The following is a 14,687-nucleotide window of genomic DNA, read 5'->3' as shown; positions in this document are numbered from 1 at the left end:
TGCTGGAGTGTGAACTGTTGTTTAATGCTGGAGTGTGAACTGCTGTTTAATCTTAGATGAATTGATCATGTTGTGGAATCTATTCTGTTTAATGCTGGAGTGTGTTGTGGAATCATATGATTGCTCACTTTTGCCCCTAAATATCTTGCTAGGTGCTCAAAATTGTGTCTTTTGTTGTCATTCTGTATTGAACTACCAGGCATTGGTGACAATTTTAACACAACACATGATATCCATTACATCTAGGGCACAACATTACATTTGCTCAAGTTCACAATAGTGCACAAATGATAGAATTACATCTAGGACACAACACACTAGCAGAAACATAACACACACACTGCCACTTAATTGGCTTGCTTAGACCAAATAGAAACTAAACTAGCCACAATGCTGATGCCAAGAACAAAGAGAAAACCCATCGTTTCCATGAGCTCATTCCTTTTCTTCAACTTCAATTGCATTTTCTTGTTTTCATTGTTCAGATCCATAACCTTCTTCTCCATCCTACTAGCTTTGATCTAACTACGTTCAAGGCCACCATGGAGCTCCTCAAAAGCTTGCCCCACTAGCTCAGTGGGAGGGGGGTCAATCCAAACAACCCAATCACACTCATCAGGAAGCTGTTAAATCAGAGTTCACATAATTAGGTGAAATTCATAACTTTGCAATAAATCAATGAAAACATAGTACCAAATGATGTTTTGAGGAATTACATCGAGTGGACAACCCAAAAACCTTCTTCCCGTGCTTGCTCCACCCCAAGAAACACGGCGAGCAGGAATTAGCCCATGCCCCGGGCAACGGTGATTCGAGCGCTCCTCAAGGCCGCAGAAACTTGGATTGGGAATGAAAAACTCGGATTGGAACTGCACAATCCCGTGGCCATCCACCTACGAGCCAGAAAGGCGCATACTACGGCCCTTCCCGCGAAACCCTAGATGAGAAATCCCCAAATCCAATGTCAACCGAAAATCCAAATTGACTTACCTCACTGTCTGCGGAGGAGCTTGCAAACGACATTGCGGACGTACACATGGACGTGCCCGAGCGGTGAAAACGGGGACGGGGCGTGACAGACCGCTAAATCTAGACAAATCTCGGGAAAAATGGAGCTCCGAGGTCGAGCTTCGAGAGGAGAAAGCTTAACTAGTGTGGCTCGGGCATTTCATCGAACACCTCATGTGCATAGAATGTGAGCTAGAGCACCCAAATGCCCTCCCCTCGCCGGCCAGAAAAAACAGAGTGCTCTGCCGCGGCGATGGGTATATATAGGCAAATTATTTGTCCCGGTTCGTGCTAAAGCCCCCCTTCTATACCGGTTCAAGGCACGAATCAGTACCAATGGATGTGGGCCAGGAGCGCGGTCCATTGGTCCCGGTTCGTGCCTAGAACCAGGACAAATGGGTCCAGACGAACCGGGACCAATGCCCACGAGGCCCCGGCCGGCCCCCTGGGCTCACGAACCGGGTCTAATGCCCCCCATGGGTCCCGGTTCGTGAAGAACCGAGACTAATGGGCTGGCCAGGCCCGAACCAAAGCCCTGTTTTCTACTAGTGTACATCCACCCCCTCCTTCATCCGGAGCTACATCACACCACTGGTGCTGCTGTTCAGCCCCGCCCTCGCATGTCTTGGCTCACACGACTGATGCTGGCGGCGGGGATTTCTCTTGCGGCAACCCCTGGTCTGCGAGCGGCACCACTATGTGGAGACCGACTGTTACCCGATCTGTGCGGTGGGCGTACGGGGTGGGTCTTGATGAACGATGGCGGGATGTGGGGATCAGACCTCGTTAGCCGTCGGCGTCCTGCTTCCTGGTGTGCTCCATGGCGGTCCTGGTTGGGGTCGGTGGATTTCGTCCAGATCGAGGCCTGGTCAAGGGGCGACGCCGTCTCCGTGGCTAATGCGTTGTTGGCACCTTTAGCCACGCGGATGATGAGGTGCCACCGGGCGGCAGCCGTGAAGTAGCGTGACCTTCCTCATCGCCAGATTTGGAGGGTTGAGCCCCATGATACTCTCTTCCCTGGAGCTCTGGTTGACAGCTCTTCCAGAGTAAATGGAGATTTGTGGTGTAGGATTGGGACCGGAGGAAACTTTGGTGGGCTGGTTCGACCCGACAATGACGACGTCTTTCAGCGTCGTTATGCTCCTCGGAGGCAAAGTCGAGGTCCATCCTATCCACCGCTGACCCCATCCTGGACAAAAGTCCAAAATCCGGGTGACTAGGCGACGGCGACGTCGTGCGCGTCGTACCCTTCATGAAGTCGTCATCTGGGAGGCTTGGATGTTCGTGAGAGTGATGTTCTGGAGGTGGGCTCCAGGTGGCAAGGGGCAATATATGGTGGTGGTGCGAAGGTTTGCAGGTGGAGCGACGTGTAATCTACCACGTGAAGACAAGTATTGGCGGCATGGTGCAGTTGGATCTCGATGACGAATGTGTCTAGATGGACGAGTGCACGACGGTGGCGTTGTTTTACGTCGTGGCAGCGTCAACGGCATGCCTGTCAAGGCCGATGTGTCAGTACCTGCTTTGAAGATGGATCGGTGGAAGATGATGGCGACGACCCATGAGTGTGCGTCAGACCGGTTTATGCCCCACACTCGGTATGTGCTTGGCTTGGTTAGGGCCTCCGACTTTAGATGTTAGCCTTAGGTGAGAGGTCTAGGTATTCGGCTCACACTTATTGCACCCCTTCATCAATCGGATAGAAATAGCAACAGATGTTGCCAAGATGATGGATTCAAACATATTAATGTATTACTTTGTAAGAACTTTACAAATAATTAATAAAATGGTGGCATGCATCTTCCAGATTTAGAGACCGGGGGTCATCCTCCTTTTCAGAAAGAAAGCATGAGTTATGGTGCAAGGTTTTCTAAGTATTTACTATAAGTTCATGTCCCATTTTTTCGATGTTGCATATGTGCTTCCAAATCATAGCAAACTCGTATGTCTTTTTGTTATGAAATCACACGTGGGATGTTCCAAACTTTCCTTATGTTTGTTCTATGTTTCTTCTTTTTTTTATGACGTGTTACGTGCTTTTCAAAATGTTGCCAATAGGTTTTTTTTGGTTTTAATCGTTTCTGCTTGTTGTTGAAATAGTTGGTATTTTTTGTTGCAAATGAATCTCGAGCCAAAAAAATGTTGCCTAATCACTTACTTTGTGCAAATAGATATTTTTTGTTGTAACTTATTATTTTCATTTTCGTTGATTGTTTGTGACTTTTGCTGCAATACAATCTGTAGCAAAATACTATTGTGTTACCACTTTTTTGAAGCATTAGTTTTTTTTTTTGAAATGTTGTGATCTTTTGTTGCAATAGGATACTTTTTATACATAGGTGAGGAGTTTTGGTGTAATACTCAGATTTTTTTTGAACCAAAGGGGTTTCTTCCCTGCCCCATTTTTATTCAAAATGAAGCAAACAGTCTTACATGACATCAACCAGCTAGGACGAAATCAACCAAAAGACTACCACAAAATACTCAGAATTTTGTTGCACTATTAGGGTAAATCACCATTGTGACATATTTATTTTTTGTAAAAATTGGAAAGATTAGGGGCATCGCAATATACTCGTTTAAATGAAGTTGTTGTGTATTGTGCATTGATTTCCAAATACCGAGGGAGAAAAATGTAAAAGACAAAGTGGCTGATTTTGGATGTTTAGACACAATCCCACGGAGAAAGGGACCTAGTTTACCTTTTGTAGGTCGACCTAATATGGCCAATAGAAAAATAAAGGAAAAAGATTACCTTTCACCGGCTGATCCCCGCGATACATCCGTCGTCCGCTTGACCGTTGGATCTCAATCTGATCTTGAACAACTTCCGCGTGAGCTGTGACCTGCTTTTCTGAAACGATGTTGTTGTTTCAGGAACCGTTTCCTGTAGCTCCTCCCGAGCGCCTCTGCCCGAGACCGCACCGTCGCTTGCCATCGCCTGCTCCAGCCCGCACGGGCCGGCCTCGCCGGAGCAGGGCCACCGCGCGTGCACCTCCCCGCCGCCTGGAGCCTTCCGAGCCTCTACCCGAGTGAGCCGCCGGCTCCCTCCTCCTTCCGAGCGCTGCCGGAGCACGATCCCGCTTGCCCCGTCGTGGTGCGCTGCCGCGGGCCGATCCTGCCGCCACCGGAGCCCCTGCCACCGGCGTCGGAGCCCCCAGCCATCGCCGTCGCGTTCCTGCCGCTGGCCGACCCGCGTCGGCCCTGCCTCCCCCCGCCAGACCGGATCTGGATCGATCCCTGCCGTCAGCGGCGTTCGTGCTGCTCTGGTCCCTCGCGCTGCTCACCCTGTTCGCGCTATGCGTGCTCTACGTGGCGCGCTGCGTGCTCCGGCTCCCCGTCGTGCGCACCGAGTTCTGGCACCACGTCGGCATGAACTACCTGTTCGCGCCCTGGATCTCGTGGCTCCTGCTGCTTCAGGCCACGCCATTCCTGCGCCCGGACGCGCCATCCTACCACATGCTGTGGTGGGCCTTCTCATTGCCCATCCTTGTCCTGGACGTCAAGGTCTACGACCAGTGGTTCACGCGTGGCAGGAAGTTCCTGTCCATGGTGGCCAACCCCGCCAGCCACATGACGGTGATCGCGAACCTGATGACGGCGAGGGCGGCGGCAAAGATGGGGTGGCACGAGGGCGTCGTGGCCATGTTCACCGTCGGCGCTGCGCACTACCTCGTGTTGTTCGTCACGCTGTACCAGAGGTTCCTTGGCTCCGACTCGCTGTCGGCCATGCTCCGCCCGGTCTTCTTTCTCTTCTTCACCGCTCCGAGAAAAAACTGCAACAAAGCAATTGTTTCAGAAACGCGAGCGTTGTTTCAAGAATTACCCGGTGCCCACGAAGCACGCGCGAAGAAAGAAAGACTGCAACAAAGCGATTGTTTCAGAAACTCGAGCGTTGTTTTAGGAATTACCGGGTGCCCAGCCGAAGCGCGCGCGAAGAAAAAAACCCGGCAACAAAGCGATTGTTTCAGAAACTCGATCGTTGTTTCAGGAATTACCGGGTGCCCAGCTGAAGCGCGCGCGAAGAAAAAAACTGCAACAAAGCGATTGTTTCAGAAACTCGAGCATCGTTTCAGGAATTAGGCCAAAGCCCCGCGTGCGGATCGGATGGATGAGATCGGCTGGATGCACCAAATCAAACGGGTGTGAAGGTGACGGATCATTGGAAATAATCCGCCGATGGATGCGTAGCGTTGCCCAAAAATAAAACGATGCTAATTCTTCCGAGAGGGAGGGATGCTATTATTTTATTTTATTTTTAGGGTAAAAACAATGCTAATTTGTTTTTTGAGAAAAAAACAATGCTAAATGGAAAAGGCTGACAATTGAGTTGTTAAAGAAAACAGAGGCAGCTATTGGGCTGGATGCCCATGGGTCACCCGATATATCTCGCAGGCCCATGAGATAAGATTGTCCGTCCAGCCCATAAGTAGCTTCTCCCGTGCCCTCTCCTCTTTCACCCGGCGCGCTTTGCCTGAAATCCACCACCGTCCCCATTCCCCAGCCACCTCGCCGGAAATCGAGAAATCCACCGTCAGCCAGTTCGAACCACCCCGCCTGAACCCTAAATCCAGTATACTCTACAATCCGGTCAGCCGCGCCGCCTCGCTGCTCCCCCAAGCTCTCCGCGCCACGCCCGAGCCCGGCGGCCAAGAACCCTTGCTGGTCGGCGGGGATGGCGAACAAGAAGTTTGCCCCGAACCGGGACAAACATTCCGCGGCCAAGGAGGCGGTGGAGTCTGCGCTGCAACTGGCGCGCTCACCGCTGCCAGGGACACGGCGCCGGGCGCCCCCTTTCGCATCCGACGCCGACGAGAGCACGGCGCCCTCGCCCAAGAACACGGCGTCCTCCCCTGCCAACAACACGGCGCCCTCCTCCGCCAAGGACCAGGCGCCCGCCTCTTCCAGTGAAGGTGAGTCCGACGATGCTCCCGCCCCGGCCAAGAACACGGCGTCCGCCTCTGCCAAGAACAAGGCCCCCGTCCCGGACAAGAACAAGGCGTCCGCTTCTGCCAAGAACGAGGCCCCCGTCCCGGACAAGAACAAGGCGTCCGCCTCTCCCATCGCTCCCGCCGCTCCCGATGAAGATGAGGTGGTGGTTCCCGCCGCTCCCGATGAAGATGAGGTGGTGGTTCCCGCCGCTCCCGATGAAGATGAGGTGGTGGTTCCCGCCGCTCCCGATGAAGATGAGGTGGTGGTTCCCGCCGCTCCCGATGAAGATGAGGTGGTGGTTCCCGCCGCTCCCGATGAAGATGAGGTGGTGGTTCCCGCCGCTCCCGATGAAGATGAGGTGGCTGCGCCGCCCCAGGACACAGCATTGAGGAGATTTATCAACTTCCTGTGCGACAAAGCTTCAGCCTTGCCATGGAGGGAACTCCTCGACGCCTTCCTGACTTGGGTGCACAGCAGCGCCCGCGGCGAGGTGAGCAACCCCTGTTCAGCTATGCAATACGAGTCTCATTCAAGCAGGAAGTTGGCATTGAAGTTGCCATTTTAATTTGATTCCTCTTTCACGTCAGATTTGGTATCTAGGAAACATAAAATGGAAAATGTGGTCAGATTTTGTGTGCACCTTTTCACCGTATTGTGACATTGTTGCATATGAATGCCACATTAAGACAATTTGTCAAGATAAAAAAAACCCATCCTCTTATTCTTATTGGGACCAGGAAGAAGGTTTTACCATCAGTAGCAGCGAGCAGGATTCACCCTTAATTTTCTACCTTATCTAACCTGTCACTAAGAAGACAATCTTACAGATCGGAATGTACTATTTGATTTCTCTAAACACTCCATGGTGCCGCCATTTGTGTGTGTGCTAGTTTCATTTTCTGTACCCTTCCTTGAGAAATTGTCGATAAAGAGCAGGCTTGCTTATTGTGCCTCAACCATTTCTTTATGATCAGTATTCAGTAGTCACATCTTTATGTTTACCTTGCGTTTTTTGCTTAATTTTGGCTGCCCATGACTGTCATCATTGCTTTAGTAGGAGATTGCGCAGAGAATTATCTGCCTTCCTTTTTCTCTGCAGGTTGAGGCTGTCGCCATTGCTTTAGTTGATTTATATTTATGAAGTGGAAGCACCTAAACATTGGAATTTCGTCTTTGCTTTTTGCAATATGCTCAGGCGCACTAAAATTCATTCTTTTATTGTTATTAGGCCCAGGCAGAGGCGCCCACTGAAAGTTCTGCCTATCAGGAGCAGAGGGAGAAGGGGTTCCTGGAAGAGGCGGAGAACACTCAACAGCAGGCTGCAGATCAACTTCCAGAGGTAATGTTATTGAAGTTGCCTCTGTGTTTTTACAACATGTTCTGGTGTCAACACAAAAAAATTCCTACACAGAATAGCTTTGGGGTAATTGAATCTTTGAGTTAATTTTCTTACTATAGTTTCTAACATGTCGTTGTTCTAGGTTACTATTACACTTTGTTGTCAAATAGTACTCTTTATATCAGGAAATGATTTATTTCCTTCTTAACTTTGCTTGCAAATGTTATGTGGAGCAATGTCTTGATGTGTTAATGTTTAGTTAACTCATCTTTCTGAAGTGGAAACTCTAAAATGTTGAAGTTTCCCCAATCCTTTTGGAATATGTTCAGGAGCGCCTATGCCACAACTATGTTCATCTCTAGATTATTCTTGCATTTTATTGTCAATTAACACTCTTTATATCAGCAAGACAGCAAATGCTTTATTTCCACCTTAAGTTTGTTTGCACATGTTCTGCAGAATGGGCGTGATTTTGATGAGGCCGAAGCAGACCGCATTATACCTGCAGGCCCTTCAATCAGTAAAGTACGTGAAACTGCTATGCCTCGCTATTTGCTGAAATAAGATGTTAGAGAAACAATTATACATAATTTGCGAATTATATACTTGCAGATTGTTGAGGACCACCAGAATTTCGATCCGTATTTGAGCAGTGATATTCACAAGGATTACGTCAAGATTATGTCAAGCTGCCCACCGGGTATGGAGGTGTGCGTGTTTTGCTACTTTGAGAAAGACAGTAAGACTCAAAGGTCTCAGTCACGGGTAAGTTTTAGTGGCAAACGAAACATCTCTCTCCTTTGTGGATATGCCCTTATTCAGCTCTTGAATGAAAGAGAGATAGAAAGAGAGAATGATCATAGACGAGAGTTCCTCTTGTGTCTCGTATATTTTGTTCCATGTGTTGTTGGTTTGAGTTCAGGTGCCTTTCGTTTACTTTCAGTTTCATTTCGCAGAGAATTGTACACACGCGCAACTTGCATGACAGCTTGGTTAGCGTGAAGTGCACTAATTGCCCGGCGAGGTTTCCTACAGAGCACGTCCGAGACCTGCATGGCCTGCACTGCAATGCCTAGTTAAGGTTTTGCCTAATCTTCTAGGTACTTTCTGTTGGGAAGATCTGCAGTAGCTGTAGTCTGGAACTAGAGGACACTGGACGAGTTGCATCTAATATTTGGTAGCATGGATTCCTTTTGAAATCCCTCTTTTCCAGTCTGAAATATTAGGATGTGTCTGCAAGTATAGCCTTATTGGGATTGAAGAACTACAGAGTGTGCTGGTAAAAAGATATGAGATACAGTGCAATGCTCTTGTAGGATGATCTGTGAGATAAATTTCAACCACAGATTGTGAGCCTGGTGCGCTCAGGCTGTTGAGAAAATGATTTTATTGGTGGATGATGTGTTGGAGTTACTGTGAAACTTACTGTTAGATTGTCCAATACGATTGTGCTGCTCGAAAATTATTCAAATGGGAAGCTGGTGACAAGTGTTGTCTTCATGCATGGAAGCATGACGTGTGTACCTTCACTTATTTGTTCTGAGTTCTACAGGCAGTCTGGCTCAAGATGTGTGGTATTCAGATCGGTGGTACCATGGTCCCAGTTTTCTGTAGGTTTCACTGCTTCTGGGAAAAGTGTTAAGCATGGGTAATTTTATTAAAGTTCAGCTTGGGAACTCAAACTCTGGTTAAAGTTCGTCATCTTGTAGTTTTGAGTTTTGACAATAGGACTGAAGTCCTTACATTGCAAAAAAGCTAATAAAAGATTGTTAGACACGTTGCAAGCACAACTAGTTTATGATGACAAATCGAGGGTAAGAGGTTCTTTTAGATCAATATAGGACATTACAACACAATCTCATTTCCAGTGAAGTTTAAGTGGTTTTTGAAACGACAGAATGAGGATGGACTGTGGTAGCATGTTTCAAGGAAAAAAATATCTTTGCAACCAAATTTTATTTCATTGTGAAGGCAAGTTTGGAGATTCCCAGTTTCTAGCATGGGTTGATGGAATTAAAAAAGCCCATGCCATGCTTTGACCTAGAAAGGTTGGCAATGGAAAAAATAACTCCTTTGGGAAGATTCATGGGAGCTAAAGCTGGAGTTGTGGTATGGGCGATTCTGTTGAGGCAGGGAGTAAGAGTCTCTGTTATCAAAGGTAAATAAGTATTTTCTGTGGGGAAGATTAGCAGTGGCTGAAGATTTATTTGTGGGACTGTTAGACTGTATTGGACAGTTACTGTGGAGTGAAACCAGAAGGAGGTTGGAAGAGTTGCAAAGAAAATACACTGCATTTTTCTTTGTATAATCCTCCTGAGTCAGTCCTGTGGATATTTGGTAGCACGGGTTTCGTTTTGAAACTCCCTTTTTCCCAGTCTGAAATTTTAGGGGTCTATGAGTATAGTGTTATTGAGATTGAAGAACACCAACGTGCGCTGTAAAAAAAGGAGCGGCTACTGTATGTTTTTGTCAAATGATGCATCCACACATTGCGTGAGAGCAATGTCAACCACAGATTGTGAGCCCGGTGCGTTCATGTTATTGGGAAAATGGTTTGTCGGTTATCATTACGTTGTCGAATTCAGTTATGTGTGCTGAAAACTTATTCAGATGGAGAAGGACCAGGATCCAAATTTACCATTCTGTAGCATGGCAGCAGATACCATTCCCAGAGTTGATTCACCGTATTTTAACAGAGATAATCAGAAATTGTGGAAGAAATTGTGTGAATCTTCACACTGTAGAACGTGCACCCTGTGTTTTGGATAGATATGGTCACAATGCACTTAGTGGGCAATGCGGCTCTGTGGCTTGAACCTAAAAAGTTGCACATACTCAATGCCACTTGTGATTACATTTTTGTGATGCTGACTGTGCAATTTGGGCCCGACCAGCGTTAGCTTTCATATCAATCCGACGGCCACTGTATCTAATTTTGTGGAACAGCGTTGAGGAATTCTGTTTCAGGTCAGTTTGGAATCCAAATTCAGATAAAGGCTTTCATTTTTAGTTGAACATGTTCACGATGTTGCAGTTTTGATATTTGGCAATAGGACTGAAGTCCTTACACTGCAACGAAGCTGATGTATTTTTCGTTTTAGGCCGCGTTTGGATCAGCGTTTCAGCTCGTTTCTGTCTGGTTTAGGGTACAGACCTCCTCCCGTCGTTCTCATTCCAGGCAGGAATCAAAAGTTGACCGGTAAGTTTGGTAGAAACTAGGGTTCTACCGGCCCTTTGCCTTAGGTTATAAGGGTAGGAGGGAGGTTGGGGGAGACGACGGCGCCGCGGCCGGCGTGACGGCGCCGTCTCGGCGCAGGGAGGAGGCGGCGGCGAGTAGTAGAGGTGGCTAGTGTTAGGGCACCGGCTCCTAGTTGGAGCCGATCAAAATAGATTAATCTTTGCTTAATCTCAAAAGTGCCGATTACATGACTATATGTAAGTCCCCTAGGCTATAATAAACTGGACTAAGCCCCTAATATTATTAAGATAACTGGGCCAGTTTGGCTAACTGGGCCTCTGGTCATAACATTTCTCCCCGCCTGCGCAAACAGCTCGTCCTCGAGCTGGACGTCTAGAAAATGTTGGCGGAACTCCTTGAGCTGCTCCCAAGGTGCCTTCGGAGGGTTGAGCTGGTCCGAAGTACGTCGTGCATCAAGGCCTGGAATGTCGCCAGCGCATTGGAGAGACTGAAAGGCATCACCAAAAACTCGAAGTGGTCGTGATGGTAACTAGAACTCAAGTCGAGCGTAGGGAATAAGCGTGGCCCTGGCAGCTCGTCCCGGAGTGCCTACACGACCAGTATAGGAAAATTCACCTTCGTCATCGTGGCAGTGAGAGCACGATAGTCGAGGCAGAAACGCCACGAGCCCATGGGCTTGTGAACAAGTAGCACTGGTAAAAGGTCGTCGTGTCGCTGCAGGAGATGAGCCAACAGGGGCGGCTCGGAGTCTGCTATGGCGGTCGACAGCTGAGAGGGAACTGCTGGAGAAGTGCCACCCTCACCCTTCCACCGCACCATGCGCCCTTGACGCCAGAAAGTCATGGTCAGTGCGTCGAAGTCCCAAAGGATGGGTCCGAGCGTCCACAAGAAGTCGATGCCGAGGATGAAGTCATAGTCGCCCAAGTCGATGCCGACGCACGTGATGGCGAAGGACTCGTCACCGATGAGGATGGGAACCTGCTGCGCAATTCCATGGCAGCGGAGACGGTCACCGTTAGCCACGGTAACTCGGAGTTGCTCGCCGCCCGTCGTCTGGAGGGCCAGGCGACGCATAGTAGACGCGGGCAGGAAGTTGTGTGTAGAGCCCGTGTCCAGGAGAGCTAAGAGGCGCTCCCCATTAACCGTCATTGGCAACAGCATCGTTGTTTCCGCTCGTATGCCGGCCAGGGCATGGAGGGAGACCACGAGAGCGGTGGCTGACGCCGGGGCCGCCGTCTCGGCAAGCTCGGAGGGAGTTGTATGCTCCGCGACATAGTCATCCGCCTCCAGGTAGAAGAGGCGCAGGCAGACGTGGCCTGGCACATAGGGCTCATCGCAGTTGAAACATAACCCCTGTCGATGACGCTCGTGTTGTTCGGCCGGGGTTAGCCGACGGAACGGTCAAGTTGCTGCTGTGGCGGGCATCCTTGACGCCGGCAGGGCAGGCCGGCTGGGTGTAGATATAGCCGGCTCAGGGGGTGGGCGAGGTGCCTGGGCCGGGAACGCCTACTGCATAGTCACCACCTGCTGCTCGAATGCGCGGGCATAGTACATGGCGGTCTGGATGTCCTGTGGTCCCCGAAGCTCCACGTCCACGCGGATATGATCCGGCAGACCGCCGACGAAGAGCTCGGCCCGCTGACGGGCCATCAAGCCGGGCGCGTGGCACGCCAGGGCTTGGAAGCGGTCGGCGAAGTCTTGCACCATGGAGGTGAAGGGGAGTCGGCCTAGCTCCGTCAGCCGGCTCCCGCGTATCGGCGGTCCGAAGCGAAGGAGACAGAGCTCGCGAAAGCGCTCCCATGGGGGCATGCCACCCTCGTCCTGCTCGAGGGCGTAGTACCACGTCTGCGCGGTGCCTCGGAGGTGATATGAGGCGAGCCAGGTGCGGTCCGATGTGAGCGTGCGTTGCCCTCGAAAGAACTGGTAACACTGATTAAGCCAGTTGAGGGGGTCCTCGGTGCCGTCAAAGGTGGCGAAGTCGAGTTTGGCGAAGCGCGGCGGTGTCTGAGTATGACCGTCGTGGCCGTATGGGTCGGCGTTGTGGAGCAGCATGGGGGGCGGCGCCGGGTCGGTGGACGCACGAGGTCCCCCGTGAAACGGCTGCCCGTTGAGGCCGACGTAGGGACCCGCGGAGCTGGAGGGCCCGCCATACTGCAGGGTGGGTGCCGGCTGCGGTGACGACCCAGCCAACCAGGCTGGAAGCGGTGATGGCGAAGGCGGGAGCCGGACCTGGTGGATCGGGACTCCCACCGGCGCGGTCGTAGCCGGCCCGGAGTGGATCGGCGGGAGGGCCTACAGCTGCAGCGGCTGCTGCAGGGGGGAAACAGGCGCGGCGGAGGCCGTGAGGGTCGGCGACGGCCAGGGCGGGTTGGAGGCGGGAGGTGGCTACAGCTGCAGCGACCCAGCGAGCGCCGTGGAGGCCGCCGGGTGCGGTGGTTGCCATGACAGGAGCAGCGGCCCGGTGGCAGCGGCGAGTGGCACGGCCGGCGGTGGCCCGTAGGGCCCAGCCAAGTAGAGGCGGATGCCCTGGACCGCGGTGGCGAGATCACGGAGCGCTGCGGTGACTTCCTCCGGTGTGAAGACGGTGGGAATCGGCATGGCGGAGGTGACCGACGCCGGTAGAGAAGGGGTGCCGGTCATGGTGGCCAGCGGGGCGGTGGTGGCGGTCGGCAGCGGGAGGGTTGAGGTGGGCGGCGGCGAAGACATGATCACACCGAAGCTACCTGATACCAAACTGGTAGAAACTAGGGTTCTACCGGCCCTTTGCCTTAGGTTATAAGGGTAGGAGGGAGGTTGGGGGAGACGAGGGCGCCGCAGCTAGCGTGACGGCGCCGTCTCGGCGCAGGGAGGAGGCGGCGGCGAGTAGTAGAGGTGGCTAGGGTTAGGGCACCGGCTCCTAGTTGGAGCCGATCAAAATAGATTGATCTTTGCTTAATCTTAAAAGTGTTGATTACATGACTATATATAAGTCCCCTAGGCTATAATAAACTAGGCTAAGCCCCTAATATTATTAAGATAACTGGGCCAGTTTGGCTAACTGGGCCTCTGGTCATAACAAAGTTACACTTGTAAAATAAATACAGGTGTAAAAATTTACGCACATTACAAGCAGGGCCTTAGACTGTTGTTGTTGGGTGAAACCTGCAGAATGTGGGAAGAAGTGCAAAGGAAGTATTCTGCATTTTTTTTTTGTTCAATCATCCTGATGGCGTCCTCATGGGATTGTTTAAATCCTCTACTTTTCCAGTCTGAAATCCCGGGAGCGGTCTTCTCTTCGGTTTCACTTGGAATGTGAGTGTTCATTTGAAGATCAAGTGTATGTTCTCGTGCTGATGAGAATTTATTCGGGTGCCAGGCGAACAGTTTCAGCAACAAAACTCGAAAGAGGGTGGTGTCTGGGCTGCCAGTGGCTCTGTGGAAGTGGAATACAATAAAGTACGTATTATTGTCAGCATATTTTATCTAATTATTCTCTCACCGTCGTTCATTCTATTTTCAGCTTGATTCGTGCTTTGCACTTTTTCCGGATGAGCAAAGCAAGGAGGAAGCCTTCAAAAGATGCTAAAGCAGAATTTCCAGACCTCTAGCACCCCTTCCTCATTTACCTCCTCGCGACTTACCTGCATGTTAGTTTATGAATCAACGTTTTACATCTAACAAACTCGTTTGTGCTTATGTAGGTTGTATGTTTGATGCCTTCATGTTGATGTGAACTGAAGCTTGTTCTTCAATCTTCATATGAAAAGAAACAAGGCAATATGTTGGCAGTCATTTGGATTCGCTCCACACATTTCAGTATAGTTGTGAACCATTAGTAAAGTCATGTTCTCCACCATGTACTCCCTCCGTCCCAAATTACTTGTCATAAAAATGGAGGGAGCAGACAGTTAGTCCTGCAAGGGCAAATCGTTCTCCCAAAAAGACAGCTACTAGGAAGAACGAGACACGAAGATAGCTCAGTGATTCTTCTTTGTCCCTGGAGGTCTTCTTTGTTGTACAACTTGTGCTCCGATATATATGTTCTCGTACTGTAAAGATATTTGCCCGTGGAGGTCTTCTTTGTTGTACAACTTGTGCTTAAATTTCAGCAAGAGCCCTCGATTCTGGAGGCAAAGATTAATGACCTCTATTTGTTGGACGACTGGTCATCTCCGTGCGATCCACAGACTGATGATTTCCTCCAAACAAAATGCAGATAAAGTGCATATA

General features: G+C 50.2%; 1 protein-coding gene across 7 annotated transcripts; it reads left to right on the top strand.

Annotated features, from left to right (window-relative positions):
• Window positions 1-5,455: 5,455 nt before the first annotated feature.
• LOC123428292 (translation initiation factor IF-2-like) lies at window positions 5,456-14,616 on the top strand. Of its 7 annotated transcripts, XM_045112490.1 has the most exons (8): window positions 5,456-6,430; window positions 7,169-7,279; window positions 7,739-7,804; window positions 7,892-8,044; window positions 8,236-10,246; window positions 10,381-10,478; window positions 13,726-13,913; window positions 13,978-14,030. In XM_045112490.1, the coding sequence occupies exons 1-5, from the start codon at window positions 5,684-5,686 to the stop codon at window positions 8,353-8,355; spliced, it is 1,197 nt and encodes a 398-aa protein (XP_044968425.1). In that variant the 5' UTR covers window positions 5,456-5,683; the 3' UTR covers window positions 8,356-10,246; window positions 10,381-10,478; window positions 13,726-13,913; window positions 13,978-14,030. The 7 variants fall into 7 exon arrangements, with proteins under 7 accessions (XP_044968425.1, XP_044968423.1, XP_044968419.1 ...); XM_045112488.1 differs by lacking the exons at window positions 8,236-10,246; window positions 10,381-10,478 and having other exon boundaries at window positions 13,726-13,769; window positions 13,834-13,913; XM_045112484.1 differs by having other exon boundaries at window positions 7,892-10,246.
• The last annotated feature ends 71 nt before the right edge of the window (window positions 14,617-14,687 follow it).

This window comes from Hordeum vulgare, chromosome 2H, assembly GCF_904849725.1.
Source record: "Hordeum vulgare subsp. vulgare chromosome 2H, MorexV3_pseudomolecules_assembly, whole genome shotgun sequence".
Lineage (NCBI taxonomy): Eukaryota > Viridiplantae > Streptophyta > Magnoliopsida > Poales > Poaceae > Hordeum > Hordeum vulgare.
The sequence above is the reverse complement of the archived record's forward strand: the minus strand, read 5'-3'. Positions and strand labels throughout refer to the sequence as shown.

Bases quoted from the DNA above. Each gene is read 5' to 3' on its own strand.
- LOC123428292 (XM_045112485.1), top strand. From the start codon at position 5,684: ATGGCGAACAAGAAGTTTGCCCCGAACCGGGACAAACATTCCGCGGCC. The intron at 7,280-7,738 runs GTAATGTTATTG...CATGTTCTGCAG, and splicing joins CTGCAGATCAACTTCCAGAG to AATGGGCGTGATTTTGATGA. The intron at 7,805-7,891 runs GTACGTGAAACT...ATATACTTGCAG, and splicing joins CAGGCCCTTCAATCAGTAAA to ATTGTTGAGGACCACCAGAA.